General features: G+C 45.3%; 1 protein-coding gene and 1 long non-coding RNA gene across 3 annotated transcripts; one reads left to right on the forward strand and one right to left on the reverse strand.

The window, feature by feature from the left end:
* Positions 1–4,777: 4,777 nt before the first annotated feature.
* Positions 4,778–12,547, reverse strand: LOC128336088 (LYR motif-containing protein 9-like). Its single transcript, XM_053275258.1, has 4 exons — positions 12,445–12,547; positions 9,325–9,467; positions 7,119–7,211; positions 4,778–5,145 (listed from the first exon to the last, which is right to left on the reverse strand). Exons 2-4 carry the CDS (start codon positions 9,451–9,453, stop codon positions 5,128–5,130), a joined length of 240 nt encoding a protein of 79 aa, XP_053131233.1. The 5' UTR covers positions 9,454–9,467; positions 12,445–12,547; the 3' UTR covers positions 4,778–5,127.
* A 6,706-nt stretch (positions 12,548–19,253) lies between these two features.
* LOC128336247 (uncharacterized) lies at positions 19,254–27,644 on the forward strand. Of its 2 annotated transcripts, XR_008311870.1 has the most exons (6): positions 19,254–19,773; positions 20,135–20,668; positions 21,030–21,563; positions 21,924–24,013; positions 24,431–24,779; positions 25,189–27,644. It is a non-coding gene; the product is annotated as an uncharacterized LOC128336247 (long non-coding RNA). The 2 variants fall into 2 exon arrangements; XR_008311869.1 differs by lacking the exon at positions 19,254–19,773 and having other exon boundaries at positions 19,860–20,668.
* The last annotated feature ends 136 nt before the right edge of the window (positions 27,645–27,780 follow it).

Below are 27,780 nucleotides of genomic sequence, written 5' to 3' on the forward strand. Positions count from 1 at the left end.
AGCTGGTGTCCGGGATCTGTTTTCTTTTGGGGACTTGTACTAGCCTCTCCGAAGCAATACTCCTAATTACAGGTGATCCCCTTAAATATTGGTCACAAAGCCAAGTGTGAATAACCCCAGGGAAGTTTGGAAAGGATTCCTGGAGAGCAGCTTTCCTGGAGAGCTGCTGCCGGTCAGTGTAGACAATCCGACCTTAGCTAAGTGGACCAACAAATACAGCTTCATATGTTCACATTGCAGTGGGGAAATGCTGCACTAACAAGCAGAAGGTCGCGGGTTCGAATCCCCACTGGTACTATATCGGGCAGCAGCGATCTAGGAAGATGCTGAAAGGCATCATCTTACACTGGACGGGAGATGGCAATGGAAAATTCCTCCTATATTCTACCAAAAGAAAACCACAGGGCGCTGTGGGTGCCAGCCGTCAAAATCGACTTAGGAACATAGGAACATAGGAAACTGCCATATACTGAGTCAGACCATTGGTCTATCTAGCTCAGGATTGTCTTCACAGACTGGCAGCGGCTTCTCCAAGACTTGATGGCACACTTTACCTTATTGTACCATGCTAGTACACACACTTGACATGAAAATGTTCAAAAACCCATATTTTTTTAACCCTGGAGGGGACAAACAGTTGCTTTCCGTGGGGATTTTCCATGAATCTTATCTATGAGCTTCCTATTCAACGGAATAGGAATCTACAAGAAGATTTTTCCAAAAAGGAAAAATGCAAAAAAGAAAAGAAAGCGACACACTCTTGGGGGCACTCCCCCCACCTATCCAAAAGCTATTTAAAAGACACACGCACTCAACTTCTGTGATAAATGGAGACTAATAAAAATAACAGACGACTGGCCAAAAAACAACAGATGACTGGCATCTGGAAGATTCACCGGGAACTTCCCTCTATTAGCAGAGAGGCCTAAACACCTCCCATGTTTGTATGGTCAGCAAACCAAATGTAACAGGGTAAAGTGAAAATGAAAAGGAATGTGTTCAGCCCATGGCTGCATACATAATCCATATTCAAAGCCTCTTGCCTCATGCCTCCCATTTCCTTGGGATGAATAACGCCTTCTTTTTGCCAAAGGCACTCAAGTCAGATGCACTCTTCCCTTTAATTTCCCTTTGCAAGCAAAACTGGAGCATTGCTCTGGAAATTACTTGAAGCTCACCACCTCAGGGTAAGGAGCCAGAAGCATCCTGAGCTGGGAAACAGAAGCGGATGGATGACCAAAAATGATGAAGACCATCTGCCACGGATTCTTGGAAGCAGAAAGTTCTGGTCAGAATGAATGTCTGCAGAGAGATGGGGCCAAAAAGGTTCTCTTCCGTCCTGGTTGCACGTCCAATGTTGACTCCCAACATCACCCTTTTTGCAAACTCAAATACTGCAAAAATACTGTTCATACTTGTAACGCTGGTGCTGAAAAGGAAACTGCCAATAGCATAAGGGTCCTGGTACGAATCTATATTGCAGCCACGCTTCAAAACTGTGTACGGTTTTAGTCGCTGCCTCTCAAAAATCGGATGGTAGAGCTGGGAAAGGTGTAGAAGAGGGCAACTCAATTGGGCAAGGGACTCCTGCGAGGAAAGGCGACGGGGGGTGGGGGGGCTTTTGAGTTTAGAAAAAAGGTGGCAAAGTGGGGACGTGATAGAAACTTATAAAAAGTAAGCACGGTGGGAGCGGGGGAGAGCGGTTCAGATGTACCAGGAAACCGGAGGCCCCTTCACCTCTGGTTTCCCGAACCAAATGTCTGAATTTGGGGAAATGGAATTTGCGGGGGGAGCGACCAGCGGTTCCCCTTTGCCAAACACCATTCTGAACCTTTGGTCAGAGTGGAATTTCGCCGCCATTTCTGCAGTGTGCCAGCATTATCTCTGAACGCTTGCACCACAATTTGGGCCCTACAGAGCCAGAGTTGAAGGAGGAAACTCCTCCTTCACTCCAGCCCGATTGGCTGTGTAGGCTGCCCTTCACAGCCTGCAGTCTGCCCTGAATGCAGAGAGACTGCGCCCCCCAACATCCTAACGCAGGCGGGAGAGTGGGGGCGTAGACATAACCTCTCCGTGTTATGTCTGAACCGGGCACAAGAGTGTTTTTCTCCTTCTCTCCTAACACTGGAGCCAAGGGTCATGCAGTGAAACCGACTGCAGATTCCAGAGGGACAAAACAAAGGACTTCAGCACACGGCACACCTACGGAACTCATTGCCACAGCATGGCAATGGCCATTAGCTGAGATGGCTTTAAGAGGGGATTAAACAAGTTCATGGAGGACAAATCTATTAATGGCTACACGCTGCCTTCAGGCTCAGAAGGAGGGTGCTGTAATCGAGCGCTGACAGCCCCTTGGGTTGGGAGAACGAGGAGTCATCCCTAAGCTGTCTGATCCAATTGAGCAGGGAAAATAGAAGGCAGGGCAATTCCAAAGACTTACCAGAGCGCAACAGATGCCCAAAGGTATTGCGGTGACTAGATGACAACTTATAATTCGATGTGATTATTGCAATTAAGATATCTGGATTGGTTCCCATGAGGCATCCTCAAGTACATAACATATCTGTTTGCCCTGGAGTTACTGAGTACTTAGTCTGAAATCAAAGACTGCTGTTCCAAAACCAAGAAGGCACTCCTGTATTATCGATGCACAGTTTCTCAAGTATATTACATAGAAAATTGGCCATCAGATTGTGCCTCACTGCCAGGCTTCTGGTTAGGCTGCTATGATGTCACAGAATGTTCACCAACATTCCACTTTGTGAAGGGAGAGGATCAGTCGTATTACTTGAGAAGGAAAAGGAAGGTTGATCTGGCTGGGAGAAAAATCCCAGAAACAGAATGGGCAGAGTCATGCTAAGGCAGACACTCCACCATTTCACACCTGGAAATAGGGTCATGCCTGTAGGCACATTCTTGAAACTGCTTTGAGAGCCCATGTGGTGTTATGGCTAACAGTGGGTAGACTAGGATTCAGATACGTCCCCTTAAGTGGCGCAGCAGGGAAATGCTTGACTAACACGCAGAAGGTTGCCGGTTCGAATCCCCGCTGGTACTATATCAGGCAGCAGCTATATAGGAAGATGCTGAAAAGCATAATCTCATATTGTGTGGGAGAAGGCAATGGTAAACCCCTCCTGTATTCTATCAAAGACAACCACAGAGCTCTGTGGGCACCAGGAGTCGAAATCTACTTGACAGCACACTTTACTTTACTTACAAATATGTTAATAAACAAATGAATGTTGCAACCTCTCAGCAACAGCTCTGAAGCTCACTGTATTGGCCTTTGAAAGTCACTCTGGGTAAAAGTTCTGACCTCTAAGCCTCTTTCTGTAGAAATTCTGCACCCCACTATACCTTAACCATGGATAATCTGGACCAAGGTTTCCTCTCCACTGGGATTTAAAACCAATTTTTACTATGATTCGTGACTCATGTTTGTCATACCAATAACAAACAAGAGCCAAGTATTGTATATGATTAAGAAAAAAAAAGCTTGAATTATTTCTGAAAAGCAACCTGAAAAGTTTATAGGAACATAGGAAGCTGTCTTCTGCTGAGTCAGACCATTGGTCCATCTAGCTCAGTACTGTCTACAGAAGCTTCTCCAAGGTTGCAGGCAGAAGTCTCTCGCAACATTATCTTGGAGCTGCTAGGGAGGGAACTTGGTACCTTCTCCCAGAGCAGCCCCATCCCCTAAGGGAAGGGCGGTATAGAAATTGAATAAATAAATAAACAAATAAATAAATAAGGGGGATATCTTACAGCGCTCACATCTAGTCTCCCATCCAAATACAAACCAGGGTGAACCCTGCTTAGCAAAGGGGATAATTCATGCTTGCTACTACAAGACCTGCTCTGCTCCCATGGTATGTGGGTATGTTTTTGTGTGTGAAACCAACTTTTAAACTTTAACTTAATCAGTGGAAGCCTCTCAATTGTGGAATTAATAGAGGAATGCCCTCAACTCCTGCCTGTGTCGGCTTACAGCAGCATCTGGTGGGCTACTATGTGAAACAGGATGCTGGACTAGATGGGCCTTGGGCCTGATCCAGCAGAGCTGTTCTTAATTAGTCGGTGGCGTGAAGATTAAACAGTTCCACATTCTTGACTGTGGAATGGGAATGTTAAACCATGGTTAGCACAAGTCCCGGTCAGGGGCGTATCTAGGGTAGGGCAGGCAGGGCATGTGCCCCGGGCGCCACTTGAAGGGGGGAGCCATTTTTTAAAATGAAAAAAAAAATTTTTTTTAATGGCCACCAAAAACAAAATGGCCACCACGCATGCTCAAATGGCCTCTGCAAGGCCCTAGTATCTGGGGAAAGTAAATTCTCCATTTATTTTTAAAACTTATGTAATAGTGATGCTACAATGCATAGTAGAGAATTAGACAGGCACTTCTGTTTAGTTTTCCAAGTACACCTCCACATAGAATTTGGGTATTTCATGAGCCCCAGCATACTGAAATTTGTAGTTTTCGAGCATTTCTTGGTCTGGCTACGTCCACTGCCAAATAGTTTTTGAAATATTAAAAGATTAACGAGCTTGACTTGTATTTTTGAGCTGATATTATGGTAAAGTTATCTGAAAGATGGGTGTCAGATGTTTGGACAGGGGGCGCAATTTCAGTGCTTGCCCTAGGCGCTATTTTCCCTAGATACGCCTCTGGTCCCGGTTGGCTCTCTGTTTGAAACCCACATGAGATGCTGGTAACAAGCAACAGTGAAGCAATCATATACTTGATTTTAAGACATCAGAGTGAACAGCAACCTTAGCTTCAAGGATTTCTGCCTTTTATTCCAGAATAATCCTAGTGTGTTGAGTTCATTATGAGGTTGCTAAACTCAAGTCCTGCCAATAAGAATTGCAGCATTCCTTTCCCGATATATGGATGCCCGTTATCTTGCTTGAAACTTTGCCTCCATCACTCACGGAGGTTCAGATCTTCACCCAAGGATGGTTGAGCTGAGAAAAGAGTCCGCTTGTCCACCAGTCGATGTGCTGTGTCCGCAACGTGAAGGTAGTGCTTTTCCTCTCGCATTTTCCAGTGGGGGAAACAAAGGTGCAGATTCCAGTTCACAGGCTGTTGTTCCAAGCGGCCCTCTCTCCATCCACTTCCCCCTACTTCTGTTTTTTATACTAAAGTGGGGCGAGGAGAGCGAGAGAGAGAAAGAGTAAACCAAGATATTTGCACATGTATTCCTACGTACATTGCACTTGTCCATTAAGGCTGAAATCCTATGCACACTTAGTCAGTGAGTCTAGTTTTGGAAGAAGTGAGTCCACTGAGTCCAGTTGGAAAAGAAAAAGGGCCATTAAAAAATGTTTAAGGTGTTGGAGTGGGCTCCCTATAAGGAGAGGGCAAAGAGATGGGGATTTTTAAGTTTAGAAAAAAGTTCAGAAAACTTGCTCAGAGCACTGGAAGTTCACAAGTTCAGAAAAACCTATGAGAGGAAGAGGACGTTTTCTCCTTTCCCCATAATATCAGACTTGACGTTCAGCGGGTTCAGACATCATGCAATAACCATGTGGTTAGTTTGTATGTCTGCACCTGCCCCAGTTAACAAACTGGTTCATTTTCAGGCGTGATTTGAACCGAAGGTTTAGGAACATAGGAAGCTGCCTTCTACTGAGTCAGACCCTCCGTCAATCAAAGTCAGTATTGTCTACACTGACTGGCAGCAGCGTCCCCAAGGTTGCAGGCAGACCCTTGGCCCATCTAGCTCAGTATTGTCTACACTGGCTGGCAGTGGCTTCTCCATGGTCTCTCCCAGCCCGAACTGGAGATGCCAGGGAGGGAACTTAGATCTTCCTGCATGCAATGGCCATTCAGAAATGTCATGCATTCCTATCGCCTTTTGGAAGGAGGAAGCTGCCTTCTACTGAGTCAGACCTTCGGTCCGTCTAGCTCAGTATTGTCTGCACAGGCTGGCAGTGGCTTCTCCCAGGTTCTCAGGCCTATCTTGGAGATGCTGCCCGGGACTGAACCAGGCACCTTCTGCGTGCCAAGCGAAGGCTCTGCCACCAAGCTACCATCCTTTTCCTGTAGAAGAAAATAAATGGCGCCATGAAATGGCGATTGTCTGTAGTGCCAATATATGTTTGTTAAATAAATTAAAAAATTCAATCAAAAATAGATCATAGTGCTGTGTGATTATTATTATTATTATATTATTATAATAAAATATTATCATTTTACATTTATATCCCGCTCTTCCTCCAAGGAGCCCAGAGCGGTGTACTACATACTTGAGTTTCTCTTTCACAACAACCCTGTGAAGTAGGTTAGGCTGAGAGAGAAGTGACTGGCCCAGAGTCACCCAGCTAGTTTCATGGCTGAATGGGGATTTGAACTCGGGTCTCCCCGGTCCTAGTCCAGCACTCTAACCACTACACCACACTGGCTCTCTCTGATGTCAACTCGAAACTGACATTTCAGTGCAACAGAGGTCTCTGTTTTTGCTTTAGTTTGATTCCTATCTGTGCGCAAGTTTGTTAAGTTTCCCTGCAGGAATTTCAACAAATATACAAGAGAGAGAGAGAGAGAGAGAGAGAGAGAGAGAGAGAGAGAGAGAGGGAGAAGACAGTAGAGCTGCGTACTTCAGTGGCCATCAGCCCTAACTGAGGGTTCCCAACTAATAGTTTATTGGGCCCTTGTGAAGCTTTGACTGAAGCACAATCCCTCGGGCACCATGCAAAGGCGATCAGCCCCACTGTGCAATGCTGTGCTTTACCCAGCACCGCTGGGGGTCTCCTTTAGGGAAATTGGGCCTTCTTAAGCCCCTGCACCATCTTGGCAGCCCTGCCCTTCCCAGGGCTTCCCCCCAGGGCTCCTCAGAGAGGGCTCACTTTCTGCCATTGTAAACCACCCGGAGACGTAAGTTTTGGGCAGTATAAAAATGTGATTGATTGATTGATTGATAAATAAACAGCTAATTCTTGTCTTGTGTGAAGGAGCTCTTCAGCTGGGGTCATCACTATTTTTCAAGTGGGGACCACTTTAAATAGTGACGGGCCCAGCTGGAGAGCTCCTCCACACAAGACAAGAATTAGCTCCCAGAGTTAAAGGACCAGCCTTAAGGACCGGACCACAGCAGGCAGGGCGGTCTCACCTTTCCCATCACCCAGTCGGCGTCTTCAATCGCTCTCTGGATAATCTGCCGGATCCTGGCAGGGTCGTCCTCATCAGCGTGAACTTTGAAACTCTGCAGAAGAAACGGATGGGTCAGCTTTGGCCACGGCGTGGTTTCATTCCCTCGCTTTGTACAAAGCAAAGGACATCAGCAGCACTCCTGGAAATGAGAATCTCTCTTTGCAGGCTGCTGTAATAAACACATACAAATGCAAACTTTGCTATGCCTAAAGTAGGGGTGGGAAATCTGGGGGTGATGGGCATTGTAGTTCAACAACAGCTGGAGAACCAAGATTGCCCACCTCTGGCCAAAAGCAACATTATTCCGTATCGGAGGTGCTGCAATAAGACCATTCAAAGTGTCACTGGCAGCAGAGGACATTTCACAGCTGTGTTCCCTGTAAGAGGGATTCCCAGATGCTGTTGACTACAACTCCCCTTATCCCTAGCCAAAGGCCACTGCAGCTGGGAATGCTGGGAGTTGTAGTCCACAACTTCTGAGAAACCCTCTTACAGGGAACACTGTTTCACAGCATCCAGTGATTACCCACACTGATCACATATGCATTAACAAACTGAAACAGTATTAAAACACCAGATTCCCCTTACAAGTACATCTGATTTGGAATGGTCCTTTTAGAACCAGAGCTGAGCCGGTTCGAACTCTCTGGATTCCCCTTTACGAGTATATCCCTGAACTGGTTTGGACCATTTTTTTTAGAACCAGGGCCGGGCTGGTTCGATTTGAACTGTGGTTCAAACTGAGCCGACTCACACATCCCTAAACACCAGAAGATGTTTTCCCTGGCCTGTTACGATGTACTTCCTTCTGTGATGTTAGAGCACAGGTTTCTCAAAATTCCCATTTGTGTGGTTCGAGAGAAGTCAAGATGATAAAGCATATTTTTTTATAATGCCTATTTTATAAGGAATTAGGTGGAAATTTTATTTCCAGGTCGTTCTGAAGAATTGTATGTTTCTTTTCTCCTAGTGGACTAGAACCACATTATTGCTTAGAACGTTGCCAGATTTTATGGATCTGGCAAACATAAGACCATAGTGGGATTATTAAAAATTCTTGCTGAATTTGAATGTAGCATAGTTTGTTTGTTTCTGTGGGTAATTAAGATGATATTGTCTCTGTTCTGAGCAGCTATCATCACTCTGTAAACAGGTATTAGTGTATTTTCTTTTTGCTGGTTGATGAGCGAAATAAAGTTTGAACTGTAACTGAAACATATAATAACAGCAACCAAATATTTATATACTGCCTATCAACAAAAGTTCACAAAGCAGTTCACATTAAATAAACAATAAAGGTCTTTCCCTGTTCCAAAAGGGCTCACAATCTAAACACACGCACACAAGATGGGACACTGGGAAAATGCTGCCTTGTGGTTGGACAGAGACCGTTGCTCCTCACTGCTAAATATAAGAATCAGCACTTTGAAATGCATCCAAGCATGACTTGTCTCCTTAGCTAAGCAGGGTCCGCCCTGGTTGCATCTGAATGGGAGACTTGATGTGTGAGCACTGCAAGAGATTCCCCTCAGGGGATGAAGCCGCTCTGGAAAGAGCAGAAGGTTCCAAGTTCCCTCCCTGGCTTCTCCAAGAGAGGGCTGAGAGAGATTCCTGTCTGCAACCTTGGAGAAGCCGCTGCCAGTCTGTGAAAACAATACTGAGCTAGATAGACCAATGGTCTGACTCAGTATATGGCAGCTTCCTATGTTCCTATGTGCCATAAATAATGATTGGGTCTGCCCAAATAACACTATGCAATACTGTCAAGATGGGCAAATACTTTGCATGCAGAAGGTCCCAGGTTCAATCCCAAGCAACATCACCTGGGAGAGACCCCTATCTGAAACCTATCTGAGCTGCTGCCAGTCAGTGCAGACAATACTGAGCTAGTTGGACCAAGGGTCTGACTCAGTAGAAGGCAGCCTCCTAAGTTCATTTGGAATATTTATAGCTCAGTGGCAGAGTGAATGTTTTGCCTGTGGATGTCCACGGTTCAAGCCTTGGCTTCTCCAGGGAGGACAGGGAAAGACCTCCATCGGAAACCTTGGAGAGCTGCTGCCAGTCAGAGTTGACAATGTTGAGCTAGTTGAACCAAGGGTCTCACTGAGCTGAAGGATGCTCCTTATGTTCCCAGGGCAATTTCCTGCAAGCAAATGCCTTCCTACCTGCCGGATGGCATGTCTGTAGTGCTCTTGGACATTCTGTCCGGGCAGCTCCTTGCAGCAACGGAGTAAGTAGCGATAAAGTTGCCAGGGCCTTTTGACAAATTCCGCCCCAGGGAGGGGAGCCATCATCCGCTCTCTGCTGCCTGAAGAAAAGGAGGAAGAGTCACAATCAGTGCGCAGAAGTGACCAGACAACCTGAGCCACCCACATTGGGCTTGGAACAGGAACCTTGGAATTTAAAGCACTGCCGCGATATTTGGCTTGTGTAAGCAACTGACGATGGTGTTTTTAACATCGAAACTGGTTTTGTTTTAACTTATAACATCTGGTATTTTATCTATGCGTAATAAAGAGGTCTTGGTGGAAGAATTACTTAGAGTAAATATGCACATAGCATTGGCAACTTATCAACTTAATCTTGATTTTTTCAAACAAATGGACAGGTGGGCCCTTGATTCTTCGCAGGGCCTCCAAAGATGCTAGGGTCCAGCATGTGGATCTGGAGCAGCAAAACTCTGTATATACAGTTGCCTAAACAGCACCACCAAAGTGGAATAGGAGCTCAGGGTAAGGCCCTGGGATCTCAAACCAGGACCTCCACTTTCAGATACTGCTACTACGAATATGCTTATACTACTATCAACAAAATTTCTCAAAGCAGTTTACATAGAAAAATAAATCTGTTATATATTTTGAAGAGTTTGTGGGTGTGTTTGGCAAAAGCAAGTCATACTTCCCAGTTACCAATCCTTACGCTGAATTTAGGTGAATGCACTACTATTTATTTATTTATTTTATTTTATTTTATTTATTTAACACATTTGTATACAGCCCAAAACACAAGTCCCTGGGTGGTTTACAAAAAAACAATAAAAACAACAGATAAAAAGATTAAAACATTACAACAATTTAAAAATGAAAACGTTAAAACTATTAAAAACGCAATGAAAACAATAGCTCATTCGATTAATTAAATTAATTTTTACATCAGTATGCTGGGGAAAAGGTTTGAAATTTTTAGTTATTTATTATTTTTTAGAAGAGATTCTGAACATAATCATCAGATGTTAACTGTTATTGTTCTCAACAGATTTTTAACGCTCAATATTATCTATTCAATAATTCACAAACATCATGTTTAAGAGAAGCAGAAGATCATTCTCAGATTCAAATTTACTAGGATTCAAGCTTACTACTTATGGTAATTATTCAATGAAATGAATAATGTTTGAAGCTGAAATCCTGCAAATTTCAAACTGTTCTTTTACTTCCCTTTTGCAAGCACATTAATTTTTTTTAAAAAATCTATTATATATATGTATGTAATGTCTTGAACTCTGCTGTAAGTGCAATTGACACAAAATGACTTAGCCTGGTCAATGACAGGCCTCACCTACTAGTAATAGACAAATAAGTTAGTTCCCTGATTCAAAAGGGTTTACAATGTAAAATGAAATGTCACACACAAAATGAAATGTCACACAGCAATAGCCACTGTGGGTGGCTGTTAAAGGCACTTTATTCTACTGATAAAGGGTTAATCTCCTACCTAGATAGGAAGCTGCCGTCTACTGAGTCAGACCACTGGTCCTTCTAGCTCAGTATTATCTACCCAGACTGGTAGCGGCTTCTCTAAGGAGTCTCTCTCTCGGCCCGAACCGGAGATGCCGCCAGGGAGGGAACTTGGAACCTTCTGCATGCAAGCACATAGATGCTCTTCCCAGAGCAGCCTCATCGCCTAAGGGGAATATCTCACAGTACCTAGGGGAAGGGCTTGATGACATCATCAGACAGGGAGACCTGAGTTCAAATTCCCATTCAGCCACGAAGACTCTGGGCTAGTCACTTATCTCTCAGCCTAACCTACCACACAGGGTTGTTGTGAGGATAAACATCACTAAGTACATAGCTCTGGTCTCTTTGGAGGAAGAGCAGGATATAAATGTAAAAACAAAACAAAACATATGCTGTGCTGGGAGTGAACTGGGCCACCTGCTCTCCCCCCTGCTAAATATCAGAGTCCTCACTTAATACGATGAATACGAATACGATGAATATCTATATACTGCTTTTCAGCCAAAGTTTTACATAGAAATAAATAAAATGGCTCCCTGTCCCCAAAGGGCTCACAGTCTAAAAAAGAAAGATAAGAAAACACCAGCAACAGCCACTGGAGGGATGCTGTGCTGGGGACGGAGAGGGCCACCTGCTCTCCCCCTGCTAAATACAAGAGAATCGCCACTTTTAAAAGGTGCCTCTTTGCTCAGTTAGCAGAGGAAATATTGACAGGACTATCAGAGTGCTTGATGATTTGCAGAGGAACCTAAGGGTGTGTGTGTGTGGGGGGATCTCTGCCTGCATGAGCTTACAATCTAAACTCCTGCTAGTTGTGGAACAGAGGGAGGGGAGAGAAGCAGGGGTGTTGCTAGATGTTTAAAAGGTCCAGGGTCTGGCCCGGCACAGCCCACTTTTTGATCATGAAACTCATTCATGCCCCGCTCAAGGGTAATTAGGTATGCTTTTAAAAGTTTCACTCCCCTGCTCTGGGCAGGTTCCTCCAAGTTGCTGCCAGTTCCTCCTTTCTGGGAGAGGTCGCGGAGGAGGGAGGGCTGATGAGATTCAGGGCTCATGTGCCCCATGCCCCACGGGCCACCCCTTAGCGATGCTCCTGGAGGCAACGGCGTAGCAAAGAGCACCCACGACATAAAATAAAACCCCTACAGCAGAACCCCGCCACGATGCGTACTCCAATTAAGGCCGGCTGAACTCCCTCGCAAGGGTGCCGCGGATCACTCAGTTAGGCTTGGGGGGGGGAGGGTGAAGACAAAGGGATTAAACTTTAAGTGACACTGGCTGGGGGTTGCCACGACGCCTGGAGACCAAACCCACTGAAATCCAACGCGATTAAAAAGAATCGCATGACTTGAGGCACCCCCCACTTTCTGCCTGTCTCTCCCACCTGCGGGAAGCAGAGACGGGCGTGCCAGGACCTGAAGGGTCCCGAGTGCCCTCCAAAAGGTGCTCATTTTTAACAGTTGGTTTGCCCTCCCCCTCTGCCCCCTCCCCAGCATGCAGCTGCTCCCCGCTTGCTCGGGGCATCGCCCTACGGCTCCCCCTTACCAAGGAGAAAGCCGCCTCCTCTCGCCGCGCATGCCCAGTCGCCGCCGCCTCCCAGTGCGCGTCCGCGAGTCCCTGTTCTGACCCCGGCGGGCTTCTAGCAGGGAGCGGGCGCCCTCTAGCGAGCAAATGCAAAGCACACACTCTGCACTCTTCATTTCTTATCGATCGATTGATTAATTGAGGATTGATGGATTAAGTGCTGTCAAGTCGGTGTCGCCTCTTAGCGATCACATAGAAAGATCCTCTCCAGGATGATCCGCCTTCCACTTGGCCTTGAAGGTCTCTCCGTGGTGCATTCATGGCTGTCATCATCAAGTCCATCCACCCAGGGCTGGATTAAGCTAGTGTGGGGCCTGTAGCATATGTTATAAAGGGGCCCTAAATTTTAAAAAAATGCACATAAATATTAAAACATAAATGATTTACTTGCATAGTAAAGTAATTCGATTTTTTTCATTTGCTATATTTTGGAGTATGGGAGACCAAGCCACAAACTCACACTTACTACTACAACAGTGAACATTTATATACCGTTTTCCAATCAAAATTCTCAAGGTGGTTTACATAGAAAAATAAAGAGTGGAGAGATGATTCTCTGTCTCCAAAGGGCTCACACTCTAAAAAGAAAAATGTGGTAGGCACCAGCAAAAGCCACTGGACAAATGCTGTGCTGTGCCTTCTCTTAAAAGGCACATTTAGCAGAAAAGGGATATTTTATCTAACATGGACCAAATAAAACAGGTAAAGTTTTAACTTTAATTCCCAGTTGGAAGCCGGGCGTGTGGGGCCCTCGAAAATGCAGGGCCTGTAGCAAATGCTACATTTGCTACTACGTTAATCCGCCATAGCACCCACCTTGCTGCTGGTCGTCCTCTTCTTCTCTTTCCTTCTACTTTCCCCAGCATTATGGGCTTCTCGGTCCTTGTGCCAATCCATCCAGCTTGCCTTGCATCTGCTGGCCCCATGGAGAAGCCATCCTCGGGTGTCCCTCCTTCTACGAATCCTTGCACCTGTCCTGCTTTCCACCACACTGAGGAGAAAGATTGTGCAGCCCAGAAATCTTGTCTTCCAGATCAGGATAACATGAGCCTTTTGCCTCTCCTTGGGCCCCGAAACGATCTCTGCTCTCCTTTCTTAAATCCACACACTCCTCTCTCTCAGTCTTTCTCTTGCCTACCTGGGAAACTGACACAATTAGCTGGTATATTTGGAAAAGTACTCTATTGCTCTTTAAGTTAGAAACACCTTGTTGTAGTTAGTTTGCTTTGTAACATATCTTCATTACTTGAACCACACCATTCTCTTTCTGTACCCCCACTCTCTCAAATAAATTCTTTTTACTTTTGAAACTATATCTTGTCTCAGTCCAATCATTTATTCCAACTGAGCACCCCTTTTTATGCAATCTGCAATGGTCATCCAACCCAGGAGTCCTTTTGTCTGTCTCTGAAAGAGTTAATTTCTGTGACCCAAATATGGAGACCCATTTCGCTGGAAATTGCTTTTTAATCCTAACTCCTGAGGATTGCTTCCGAAACCATCTGCCGTGTGCCGGGGGGCGGTGGCTGCTGGGGTCTGTTATTACCCAGTACTTTTTGTAACGTAATGCTTGTCAGGCAGGTCTCCTCTGTGCCATCAGCAGAGAAACCCAAGCAATGGCCATTTTGCACACAACAGTCTAATTTCCCAACAAAAACATCTCTAGATCCGCTGGAAGTTACTGCTAAGGAGCAAACACGCTTGTTGTGTTTCCCGGCATTACATCTTCTCCAAACATTTGACGGAATAAGTGTGGGCTGTTTTTTTAACCGGCCAGTCTTTCTTGATACAGTCACAGACCAGCCAATACTCAATACAAGTAGGAAGAAGCCAAAGTCATGAAGAATAACCCAGCTGCACCATCAATACTGTCTCCAATGATGTCCACCTATGCAGAATAAATCTGAGCTCCTTTCATTCTGTGGGGGCTAATGATGACAGGGGTAATAGATATAACTGAGTCGATGGGTTCAAAGAACGCGGGACCCCCAGCTCCTGAGCATCCCCCAGCTCCACCCCTCCCTATTTTATTTATTTTTAAATGTATATTCTGCCTTTCATTAAAAGGATCCCGAGGCGGTTTTCTTGTGTTTCCTTCTTTACCTCACTCCGTCGGAGGGGCCGTCGGGGATAGGGACAAACATGGGCCCCCTCTCCTCTAGCTACGCCCCTGCCAAACATGGGCCCCCTCTGTCCCCTGGGACTCCTCGACTCATGAAATTGGGCTGTTCCAGGCAATTCGGGAGTGTCCCAACGGAGACCCCCCCCCATAAGGAAGCCCCTCTGCTGGCAAAAACATTGGAAGAAGCCCAATTTGGGCCAGGGGTGCAAAGAGGGGGGCTCCTTGAACTGGGGAGGGGGTTGCAAAGAGGGAAGAGCTTGTGGCAGGGGGAGAAGAAGAGTCTTTTGTGGCAGCCTGAAATGGACCAAAGAGTCCATGGGGCAGAAGCTCTTGATCCCCTCCGCTGCACAAAGCTCCTTGCAGCCAGTGGCCGGCATCCTGACAGAACTGAATGTCAATGGGACTCCCTGGAGTAAACCCCACTCAGGTGCCTGCTGCCACTGGCTGGCAGGCACTGGCTCTGGGATTTGGGCGGGCTTCCCGCGTTCCTCCTCCTGCCCCCGCTCTCTCCCGGTAGCCCAGCCCGCTTCCCTGATTGGCTGGCTGGATGAGCGGTGGCAGGGCTGATTGGCTGGGCGTTTGACAGCTGGCTCCGCCTCCCGCAGCTGAAGCGAGGCGCGTTTTTTGAGTTAGGATAGGAAACATAATTTCTGAGGCGGCGACCGAGGGGGCAAGGAGGTCGCTACACTTGCGGCCAGCCACCATGGGGCTTGCTCTTTAAAGAACAGTCTCTGAGGCACTGGCAGGAGCTGGGGGGCTTCCAGCCCCACGGCCACCTCGCCACTGAAAAAAGCTGAGGGAAAACTGGCTCAAAAGACGAGCCTCTCAGAGAGGAGAGAGACACTGCTGTGAGGGGCGACAGGACCCTCTTGCCGTGGAAACCTGTTTAGAAAATGTTTTATATATATATATATATATATATATATATATATATATATATATATTTAAAGTCTCTGAGGGGAAACAAGAGTTTCTCAGTGAGAAGCTGCTTAGGCTTCCCCTTGCCAACAAAGAGGAATAAACGTCTCTGAGGGGAAACTCCCTGCCAAATTATATATTATATATCTGAGGGGAGACAAGAGTTACTCAGTGGGAAGCTCACCTCTTTCTGCTTTGGCTTCAGCTTGCCAAAAAAAAGGAGGGGAAAGCCCTTTCTAAGGGGAAAGGGGGATTCAAAGTGTGGAGTGTATCTCTTTTATTTTTTGGCAGATGAAGCCAAAGCAAAGTCTCTGAGGGAAACAGTTTCTCAATGGGGAGTTCACCTCTGTGCTTTAGCTTCATTTTGCCAAAGAAAGAAAGGGAGGGGGGAGTCTCTCAGGTGACTTTCCTTCTCTTTTGTTAAAAAAAAATTATCTGAGGAAAAGGCAATCTCCAAGACAGTGCAAAAAAGGGCTATGTGCCCAGCCTTGGCCACTACCTCACAAAAGATTTTCTGAGGAAAGGCTGTCTCTCAGACAGTCAAGGGCTACAGGCCCAGCCTCAGGACAAGTCCCTTTTCCACAGGAAAAGGAGGAAGCCGCTTGAGAAATGCTATGCTGCCAGGACAAGGCTTTTTAAAAGAATAGTTTCTGGGAGAATGGCAGGAGTGGGGGTTTCAAGCCTGCCAACTTGGCCTTTACCTCTGTCTCACCTAAGAAGTGTCTGAGCCTGAGGGGGAACAGGGTCTATAAGGGAGGCATTCATCTCTGCTTCGATTTCAACTTGTAAAAAAAAAAAAAAAGGTTGAGAGGAAACTAGTTTCTAAGTGGGGAGTTAATTTCTCTACTTGGGCTACATCTTGCCAAAAAGGGGTTTCTGAGGAGAACATAGAGTTTCTAAGGGGGGGATTCATCTCCCTGCTTTGGCTTCATCCTGCCAAAACAACTCTGAGGATGCTGCAGCCGTGCTGGCGTGAACAAAAGCCCTGCCACCTCACTGCCCACATTTACAGCATTTTGTCTGCCGAGGGCAAAGCGCAGCAGATTCATCCTGTCCTCAGAAGGCTGGGGCGCCACAGCCTTCTGCATTACAGCAAAAATCAGCCCAATATTAAAGCGTTCTTTCTCTCTGCATACAAATGTTATAAATATACACAGCGTAGGGCAGGACTTCTGAGCACAATGGCACCAGGGCTGTGGCAGAAAACTATGAGGTCAGGGGCTGTATAAATACAGATGGGCTGGCTCTAATATTGGAAAACTCTGTTGTTCTAGGAACTGTCAGTAGAAGCTTCAGGCTTCTTTATCCCCCCAAGAGCTTTTTGGGGCAGCAAAATTTCTAAGATAGTGGCTGAATGGATTGGGACATGCTTCATGTGTGTTAGAAGCCTCAGGCTTCTGGCAGCATAATCTCTAAAAGAGTGGCTAGCTTGAATGGAAGACTCTTCATGAGTGATCCATTCTGACCCCAAGGAAGAAACAGAATTGGCACACCTTTCTCGAAGACCTTCATGCCTGGATGTTGACGTTGGAACCTTTTCTCCTCCCAAGTGGCCTCCGTGGCAGGTAGGGCTGAAAGACAGAGAAAGGACCAACAAAAAGACAACTCTCAGGGTGTAGGGGATGATCTCACAGGAAAGGGGGGGGGGATCTCTGGCTATGCCAGTGCATTCTATGGTGAAGTAGTTTTGTTTAACTTTTGTGTGATGTTGACATTGACATTGTTTTAATGAAATCTAACAGTGTAAAATTTAACAATAAAATGAACAAACAAAATTTGTGATATTTTATTGTTAATCTTCCTGGAACATGGGTTTGGGCAGTATAGCAATAGGCTGAATAAAGAAATAATTACTGGCAAACTGGTAAAGTTAGAAGATAAAGATGAGATCATTCCCACATCAAAATCTTTCTTCTTTTCCTCCAGATTTCAAGAAAGAACTAAAGGAGTCTCAAGAACGAAGGAAAGGAAGCAACGATGAATGAAAGAAGTCAAACCAGGGGATGCATAACTCAAGAATCACAACACGCTGTGAATAATTCTCAAAGGAAGCCCAAGCTTCTTTTTCTCCCACTTGCTTTGTCAGGCAGCAGCATCTCTCAGATGTTCCCTGTCCTGAATGGAACATGCTTCATGCATGTTAGGAGCTTCATGCTTCTGTAGTTTCTCAATGCCTGTGGGAGGCAGCATCATCCCTAAGATGGTGGCTCTCTTGAATGGAACATGCTTCATGCATGTTAGGAGCTTCATGCTTCTGTAGTTTCTCAATGCCTGTGGAAGGCAGCATCATCCCTAAGATGGTGGCTCTCTTGAATGGAACACGCTTCATGCATGTTCCATTCTGCCCTCTGAAGAATGGTTTGGCAAGAAGAAACAGAATTGGCACACCTTTCTCGAAGACCTCCATGCCTGGATGTTGACGTTGGAACCTTTTCTCCTCCCAAGTGGCCTCCGTGGCAGGTAGGGCTGAAAGACAGAGAAAGGACCAACAAAAAGACAACTCTCAGGGTGTAGGGGATGATCTCACAGGAAAGGGGGGGGGAATCTCTGGCTATGCCAGTGCATTCTATGGTGAAGTAGTTTTGTTTAACTTTTGTGTGATGTTGACATTGACATTGTTTTAATGAAATCTAACAGTGTAAAATTTAACAATAAAATGAACAAACAAAATTTGTGATATTTTATTGTTAATCTTCCTGGAACATGGGTTTGGGCAGTATAGCAATAGGCTGAATAAAGAAATAATTACTGGCAACCTGGTAAAGTTAGAAGATAAAGATGTGATCATTCCCACATCAAAATCTTTCTTCTTTTCCTCCAGATTTCAAGAAAGAACTAAAGGAGTCTCAAGAACGAAGGAAAGGAAGCAACGATGAATGAAAGAAGTCAAACCAGGGGATGCATAACTCAAGAATCACAACACGCTGTGAATAATTCTCAAAGGAAGCCCAAGCTTCTTTTTCTCCCACTTGCTTTGTCAGGCAGCAGCATCTCTCAGATGTTCCCTGTCCTGAATGGAACATGCTTCATGCATGTTAGGAGCTTCATGCTTCTGTTGTTAGTCAATGCCTGTGGGAGGCAGCATCATCCCTAAGATGGTGGCTCTCTTGAATGGAACATGCTTCATGCATGTTAGGAGCTTCATGCTTCTGTAGTTTCTCAATGCCTGTGGGAGGCAGCATCATCCCTAAGATGGTGGCTCTCTTGAATGGAACACGCTTCATGCATGTTCCATTCTGCCCTCTGAAGAATGGTTTGGCAAGAAGAAACAGAATTGGCACACCTTTCTCGAAGACCTCCATGCCTGGATGTTGACGTTGGAACCTTTTCTCCTCCCAAGTGGCCTCCGTGGCAGGTAGGGCTGAAAGACAGAGAAAGGACCAACAAAAAGACAACTCTCAGGGTGTAGGGGATGATCTCACAGGAAAGGGGGGGGGGATCTCTGGCTATGCCAGTGCATTCTATGGTGAAGTAGTTTTGTTTAACTTTTGTGTGATGTTGACATTGACATTGTTTTAATGAAATCTAACAGTGTAAAATTTAACAATAAAATGAACAAACAAAATTTGTGATATTTTATTGTTAATCTTCCTGGAACATGGGTTTGGGCAGTATAGCAATAGGCTGAATAAAGAAATAATTACTGGCAACCTGGTAAAGTTAGAAGATAAAGATGTGATCATTCCCACATCAAAATCTTTCTTCTTTTCCTCCAGATTTCAAGAAAGAACTAAAGGAGTCTCAAGAACGAAGGAAAGGATGCAACGATGAATGAAAGAAGTCAAACCAGGGGATGCATAACTCAAGAATCACAACACGCTGTGAATAATTCTCAAAGGAAGCCCAAGCTTCTTTTTCTCCCACTTGCTTTGTCAGGCAGCAGCATCTCTCAGATGTTCCCTGTCCTGAATGGAACATGCTTCATGCATGTTAGGAGCTTCATGCTTCTGTTGTTTCTCAATGCCTGTGGGAGGCAGCATCATCCCTAAGATGGTGGCTCTCTTGAATGGAACATGCTTCATGCATGTTAGGAGCTTCATGCTTCTGTAGTTTCTCAATGCCTGTGGAAGGCAGCATCATCCCTAAGATGGTGGCTCTCTTGAATGGAACACGCTTCATGCATGTTCCATTCTGCCCTCTGAAGAATGGTTTGGCAAGAAGAAACAGAATTGGCACACCTTTCTCGAAGACCTCCATGCCTGGATGTTGACGTTGGAACCTTTTCTCCTCCCAAGTGGCCTCCGTGGCAGGTAGGGCTGAAAGACAGAGAAAGGACCAACAAAAAGACAACTCTCAGGGTGTAGGGGATGATCTCACAGGAAAGGGGGGGGGGATCTCTGGCTATGCCAGTGCATTCTATGGTGAAGTAGTTTTGTTTAACTTTTGTGTGATGTTGACATTGACATTGTTTTAATGAAATCTAACAGTGTAAAATTTAACAATAAAATGAACAAACAAAATTTGTGATATTTTATTGTTGATCTTCCTGGAACATGAGTTTGGGCAGTATAGCAATAGGCTGAATAAAGAAATAATTACTGGCAACCTGGTAAAGTTAGAAGATAAAGATGTGATCATTCCCACATCAAAATCTTTCTTCTTTTCCTCCAGATTTCAAGAAAGAACTAAAGGAGTCTCAAGAACGAAGGAAAGGAAGCAACGATGAATGAAAGAAGTCAAACCAGGGGATGCATAACTCAAGAATCACAACACGCTGTGAATAATTCTCAAAGGAAGCCCAAGCTTCTTTTTCTCCCACTTGCTTTGTCAGGCAGCAGCATCTCTCAGATGTTCCCTGTCCTGAATGGAACATGCTTCATGCATGTTAGGAGCTTCATGCTTCTGTTGTTTCTCAATGCCTGTGGGAGGCAGCATCATCCCTAAGATGGTGGCTCTCTTGAATGGAACATGCTTCATGCATGTTAGGAGCTTCATGCTTCTGTAGTTTCTCAATGCCTGTGGAAGGCAGCATCATCCCTAAGATGGTGGCTCTCTTGAATGGAACACGCTTCATGCATGTTCCATTCTGCCCTCTGAAGAATGGTTTGGCAAGAAGAAACAGAATTGGCACACCTTTCTCGAAGACCTCCATGCCTGGATGTTGACGTTGGAACCTTTTCTCCTCCCAAGTGGCCTCCGTGGCAGGTAGGGCTGAAAGACAGAGAAAGGACCAACAAAAAGACAACTCTCAGGGTGTAGGGGATGATCTCACAGGAAAGGGGGGGGGGATCTCTGGCTATGCCAGTGCATTCTATGGTGAAGTAGTTTTGTTTAACTTTTGTGTGATGTTGACATTGACATTGTTTTAATGAAATCTAACAGTGTAAAATTTAACAATAAAATGAACAAACAAAATTTGTGATATTTTATTGTTGATCTTCCTGGAACATGAGTTTGGGCAGTATAGCAATAGGCTGAATAAAGAAATAATTACTGGCAACCTGGTAAAGTTAGAAGATAAAGATGTGATCATTCCCACATCAAAATCTTTCTTCTTTTCCTCCAGATTTCAAGAAAGAACTAAAGGAGTCTCAAGAACGAAGGAAAGGAAGCAACGATGAATGAAAGAAGTCAAACCAGGGGATGCATAACTCAAGAATCACAACACGCTGTGAATAATTCTCAAAGGAAGCCCAAGCTTCTTTTTCTCCCACTTGCTTTGTCAGGCAGCAGCATCTCTCAGATGTTCCCTGTCCTGAATGGAACATGCTTCATGCATGTTAGGAGCTTCATGCTTCTGTTGTTTCTCAATGCCTGTGGGAGGCAGCATCATCCCTAAGATGGTGGCTCTCTTGAATGGAACATGCTTCATGCATGTTAGGAGCTTCATGCTTCTGTAGTTTCTCAATGCCTGTGGAAGGCAGCATCATCCCTAAGATGGTGGCTCTCTTGAATGGAACACGCTTCATGCATGTTCCATTCTGCCCTCTGAAGAATGGTTTGGCAAGAAGAAACAGAATTGGCACACCTTTCTCGAAGACCTCCATGCCTGGATGTTGACGTTGGAACCTTTTCTCCTCCCAAGTGGCCTCCGTGGCAGGTAAGGCTGAAAGACAGAGAAAGGACCAACAAAAAGACAACTCTCAGGGTGTAGGGGATGATCTCACAGGAAAGGGGGGGGGATCTCTGGCTATGCCAGTGCATTCTATGGTGAAGTAGTTTTGTTTAACTTTTGTGTGATGTTGACATTGACATTGTTTTAATGAAATCTAACAGTGTAAAATTTAACAATAAAATGAACAAACAAAATTTGTGATATTTTATTGTTGATCTTCCTGGAACATGGGTTTGGGCAGTATAGCAATAGGCTGAATAAAGAAATAATTACTGGCAACCTGGTAAAGTTAGAAGATAAAGATGTGATCATTCCCACATCAAAATCTTTCTTCTTTTCCTCCAGATTTCAAGAAAGAACTAAAGGAGTCTCAAGAACGAAGGAAAGGAAGCAACGATGAATGAAAGAAGTCAAACCAGGGGATGCATAACTCAAGAATCACAACACGCTGTGAATAATTCTCAAAGGAAGCCCAAGCTTCTTTTTCTCCCACTTGCTTTGTCAGGCAGCAGCATCTCTCAGATGTTCCCTGTCCTGAATGGAACATGCTTCATGCATGTTAGGAGCTTCATGCTTCTGTAGTTTCTCAATGCCTGTGGGAGGCAGCATCATCCCTAAGATGGTGGCTCTCTTGAATGGAACATGCTTCATGCATGTTAGGAGCTTCATGCTTCTGTAGTTTCTCAATGCCTGTGGGAGGCATCATCATCTCTACGATGGTGGCTCTCTTGAATGGAACATGCTTCACGCATGTTAGGAGCTTCACGCTTCTGTAGTTTCTCAATGCCTGTGGGAGGCAGCATCATCTCTAAGATGGTGGCTGTCCGGAACGGAACATGCTTCATGCATGGTTAGGAGCTTCATGCTTCTGTAGTTCATCAATTCCTGTGGGAGGCAGCATCATCTCTAAGATGGTGGCTCTCTTGAATGGAACATGCTTCACGCATGTTAGGAGCTTCACGCTTCTGTAGTTTTTCAATGCCTGCGGGAGACAGCATCATCTCTAAGATGGTGGCTCTCTTGAATGGAACATGCTTCATGCATGTTAGGAGCTTCACGCTTCTGTAGTTTCTCAATGCCTGTGGGAGGCAGCATCATCTCTAAGATGGTGGCTGTCCGGAATGGAACATGCTTCATGCATGGTTAGGAGCTTCATGCTTCTGTAGTTCATCAATGCCTGTGGGAGGCAGCATCATCTCTAAGATGGTGGCTCTCTTGAATGGAACATGCTTCACGCATGTTAGGAGCTTCATGCTTCTGTAGTTTCTCAATGCCCGTGGGAGGCAGCATCATCTCTAAGATGGTGGCTCTCTTGAATGGAACATACTTCACGCATGTTAGGAGCTTCATGCTTCTGTAGTTTTTCCATGCCTGTGGGAGGCAGCATCATCCCTAAGATGGTGGCTCTCTTGAATGGAACATGCTTCACGCATGTTAGGAGCTTCATGCTTCTGTAGTTTTTCCATGCCTGTGGGAGGCAGCATCATCTTTAAGATGGTGGCTCTCTTGAATGGAACATGCTTCACGCATGTTAGGAGCTTCACGCTTCTGTAGTTTCTCAATGCCTGTGGGAGGCAGCATCATCTCTAAGATGGTGGCTGTCCGGAATGGAACATGCTTCATGCATGGTTAGGAGCTTCATGCTTCTGTAGTTCATCAATGCCTGTGGGAGGCAGCATCATCTCTAAGATGGTGGCTCTCTTGAATGGAACATGCTTCATGCATGTTAGGAGCTTCACGCTTCTGTAGTTTCTCAATGCCTGTGGGAGGCAGCATCATCTCTAAGATGGTGGCTGTCCGGAATGGAACATGCTTCATGCATGGTTAGGAGCTTCATGCTTCTGTAGTTCATCAATGCCTGTGGGAGGCAGCATCATCTCTAAGCTGGTGGCTCTCTTGAATGGAACATGCTTCATGCATGTTAGGAGCTTCATGCTTCTGTTGTTTCTCAATGCCTGTGGGAGGCAGCATCATCTCTAAGATGGTGGCTCTTCTGAATGGAACATGCTTCACGCATGTTAGGAGCTTCATGCTTCTGTAGTTTCTCAATGCCCGTGGGAGGCAGCATCATCTCTAAGATGGTGGCTCTCTTGAATGGAACATGCTTCACGCATGTTAGGAGCTTCATGCTTCTGTAGTTTCTCAATGCCCGTGGGAGGCAGCATCATCTCTAAGATGGTGGCTCTCTTGAATGGAACATGCTTCATGCATGTTAGGAGCTTCATGCTTCTGTAGTTCCTTAATGCCTGTAAGAGGCAGCATCATCCCTAAGATGGTGGCTTTATTGTATGGAACACGTTTCATGCATGTTCCATTCTGCGCTCTGAAGAATGCTTTGAGAAGAAGAAACAGAATTGGCGCACCTTCTTCAAGGACCTCCATGCCTGAACGTGGATGTGGAAGCGTTTTCTCCTCCCAAGCGGCCTCTGTGGCAGGTAAGGCTGAAAGAGAAGGATGGGACCAACAAAAAGAGAACTCTCAGGGTTGTAGGAGATGATCTCACAGGGTGTGGGCGGGGGGGAACCCTAGCTGTGCCATTGCATTCTATGATGGAGCTCTTCATTAGAGGACAGTATATCCAAAATATTTGCTCCAAACTTATTTGCCATGAATTGTCACAGGATAATATAAAAAAAAAAAGGGGGGGGGAGTGAACATTGTCCACAAAATCTGATAGGAACATTTAACTTTGCATTTCATTTGTGATGTTTTCTTGTAAATCTCACATGGGACATGAGTTTGGGGTGGTATAGAAACAGGCTGAATAAAGAAATTATCATTAGCAACCTGCTAAATTTACAAAACAAAGATGTGATCATTCCCACTCCAAAATCTTTCTTCCTTTCCTCCAGATTTCAAGAAAGAACTAAAAGAATCTGAAGAAAGAACAAAAGGAAGCAACAATGCACGACAGAAGCCAAACCAGGGGCTCCATTGACAGATGTTCCCTGTCCTGAATGCAACATGCTTCATGCGTGTTAGGAGCTTCAGGCTTCTATATTTTCTCAATGGCTGTGGGAGGCAGCATCATCCCTAAGATGGAGGCTCTCTTGAATGGAACATGCTTCATGCATGTTCCATTTTGCCCTCTGAAGAATGGTTTGGCAAGAAGAAACAGAATTGGCAAACCTTCTTCAAGGACCTCCATGCCTGAACGTGGATGTGGAAACGTTTTCTCCTCCGAAGTGGCCTCTGTGGCAGGTAAGACTGAAAGAGAAGGATGGGAGGGACCAACAATAGGGAACTCTCAAGGTTTACTACAAGATGCACTCACAGGGTGGGGGAACCCTGGCTGTGCCATTGCATTCTATGATGGAGCTCTTCATTAGAAGACTGTGTATACAAAATGTTTGCTCCAAATTTATTTGCCATGGATTGTCACAGGATAACATAAAAGGGGGGCGGGGAGTGAACATTATCAGCAAAATCTGATAAGAACACTTAACTTTGCATTTAATTTGTGATGTTTTCTTGTAAATCTCCCATGGGACATGAGTTTGGGGTGGTATAGAAATAGGCTGAATAAAGAAATTATTGTTAGCAACTGGCTAAATTTACAAGACAAAGATGTGATCATTCCCACTCCAAACTCTTTCTTCCTTTCCTCCAGATTTCAAGAAAGAACAAAAGGAAGCAACAATGCATGACAGAAGCCAAACCAGGAGCTGCATTGATAGATGGCCCCTGTCCTGAATGCAACATGCTTCATGCGTGTTAGGAGCTTCAGGCTTCTATATTTTCCCAATGGCTGTGGGAGGCAGCATCATCCCTAAGATGGAGGCTCTCTTGAATGGAACATGCTTCATGCATGTTCCATTCTGCCCTCTGAAGAATGGTTTGGCAAGAAGAAACAGAACTGGCGCACCTTCTTCAAGGACCTCCATGCCTGAACGTGGATGTGGAAACGTTTTCTCCTCCGAAGTGGCCACTGTGGCAGGTAAGACTCAAAGGGAAGGATGGGAGGGACCAATAAAAACATATATATGTCAACGAGGGCTGTATTAACTCCTATTTGGATGTTCTTACTTGCTTATAAAAATCTTGAATATACAGTTTCAAGTGCTCTATTTAAATTTGTCTCCCTAGCAGATGTTCCTCTTGAGTTTTGCGCAGGCCTATTGAAAAGTGATCTTACTAAACAAATGTAGGGACGCAGGAGCTGAGGTCCTGCGGTCAGGGTGATGTGCTGGCAACCTCTCCCCTGTAGCTGACACAGTGAGGCAGGGACGCAGGAGCTGAGGTCCTGCGGTCAGGGTGATGTGCTGGCAACCTCTCCCCTGTAGCTGACACACTGAGGCAGGGATGCAGGAGCTGAGGTCCTGCGGTCAGGGTGATGTGCTGGCAACCTCTCCACTGTAGCTGACACACTGAGGCAGGGACGCAGGAGCTGAGGTCCTGCGGTCAGGGTGATGTGCTGGCAACCTCTCCCCTGTAGCTGACACAGTGAGGAAGAGACGCAGGAGCTGAGGTCCTGCGGTCAGGGTGATGTGCTGGCAACCTCTCCCCTGTAGCTGACACACTGAGGCAGGGACGCAGGAGCTGAGGTCCTGCGGTCAGGGTGATGTGCTGGCAACCTCTCCCCTGTAGCTGACACACTGAGGCAGGGACGCAGGAGCTGAGGTCCTGCGGTCAGGGTGATGTGCTGGCAACCTCTCCCCTGTAGCTGACACAGTGAGGAAGGGACGCAGGAGCTGAGGTCCTGCGGTCAGGGTGATGTGCTGGCAACCTCTCCCCTGTAGCTGACACACTGAGGCAGGGACGCAGGAGCTGAGGTCCTGCGGTCAGGGTGATGTGCTGGCAACCTCTCCCCTGTAGCTGACACACTGAGGCAGGGACGCAGGAGCTGAGGTCCTGCGGTCAGGGTGATGTGCTGGCAACCTCTCCCCTGTAGCTGACACAGTGAGGAAGGGACGCAGGAGCTGAGGTCCTGCGGTCAGGGTGAAGTGCTGGCAACCTCTCCCCTGTAGCTTCAATATAACTATGAAAGCTTTCTGCAATATTTATTCATCATATTTATATACTGCCTGATACATGCACGCAATCCAAAAATACAACAAACATAAAACAAAACAATTAAAATACTTTCACAGAATGAAAACAATTACAGAGTGTAACATTAGTTTGAACTCAAAGCCTGAGAACAAGTGTGTAAGTAAGTGAGAAGTTTATTGTTTTGACCACTGGCCATCATATGACATAATGCAGCATAACATAAAACATAACATAAGAGGAACAAAAAGGAAACACTCAGCATACCATGAAGTTACTTCAACAGTCTAGTTAAACTGAAACCAACTCTATAATGTAGGATAGAGCATGGCAGCCATAAATTACTCTGATTTTTAAAAAAAGTAAGGTAAAGGTGGCAATTTGTCTTATGACATATGGAAACACATATTCTTATAATAAATGGAGGCTTGAGAAAAAGGAAGGGAATTACCAGTTGGGAAAGGCTTGTTCTCTGTCTACTCTGGAGCTCTAGCGGGACAAACTAAACTGGGAGGGGCTACCCCTCCCAAGGCTTTTATAGGCTTGGTAGCTAATTTACAGAGTCCTCCTGCCTCTCTGGAACCACGAGATGATAACCCACACGAGATGTCTTCCACAACAGCAGCTAGAAGAAGCCTTCAAGGTAAGTGCTCCTTTCTTATAATAATGGCACCAAAGTGAGAACTTTGAAGTCTCTGAAATATGTTCCAATATTTTCTCTGCTTCAAGATCTAAGAAGTTTGGTCCATTGATTCCCACCCAAACAATGTGAATAAACAGGTGTGTCTTAAGGGTCTTTTAAAAAGCAATCCGATGGAGAAGCTCTTATTTTTGACAGCAACTGATATGAAGAAAGAAGGCGAAGAATGATGAAAAGATTCTCTGCAAGGCGCAGCTGATGGGCAGTTTCATCCCTTATTTGCTTTAAATTTGTACTGTATGTGTTTCTTTTATTTGGGCAATCTGTGCATTTAATACTTCTGAAAAACATTTGCGTGGAACTCGGGTTGTTCTTTTTGTAATGTGTTTTAGATGTTTGAAAAATTATGGTTGTAATAAAATACTCATTTCACCCCATCTCGTACCAACTTTGTTTCATTTTAACTTCATTGAAATATTTCATTTCACCCCATCTCATATAAACACCCCATCTCGTTGATAAACATCTCTTGAACCCTATGATTTTGAAGTGCCACTCTCTTGGATAGGATGT

Source organism: Hemicordylus capensis, chromosome 12, assembly GCF_027244095.1.
Source record: "Hemicordylus capensis ecotype Gifberg chromosome 12, rHemCap1.1.pri, whole genome shotgun sequence".
NCBI lineage: Eukaryota > Metazoa > Chordata > Lepidosauria > Squamata > Cordylidae > Hemicordylus > Hemicordylus capensis.

Bases quoted from the DNA above. Each gene is read 5' to 3' on its own strand.
- LOC128336088 (XM_053275258.1), bottom strand. From the start codon at position 9,453: ATGATGGCTCCCCTCCCTGGGGCGGAATTTGTCAAAAGGCCCTGGCAA. The intron at 7,212-9,324 runs GTAGGAAGGCAT...TTTCTTCTGCAG, and splicing joins ACAGACATGCCATCCGGCAG to AGTTTCAAAGTTCACGCTGA.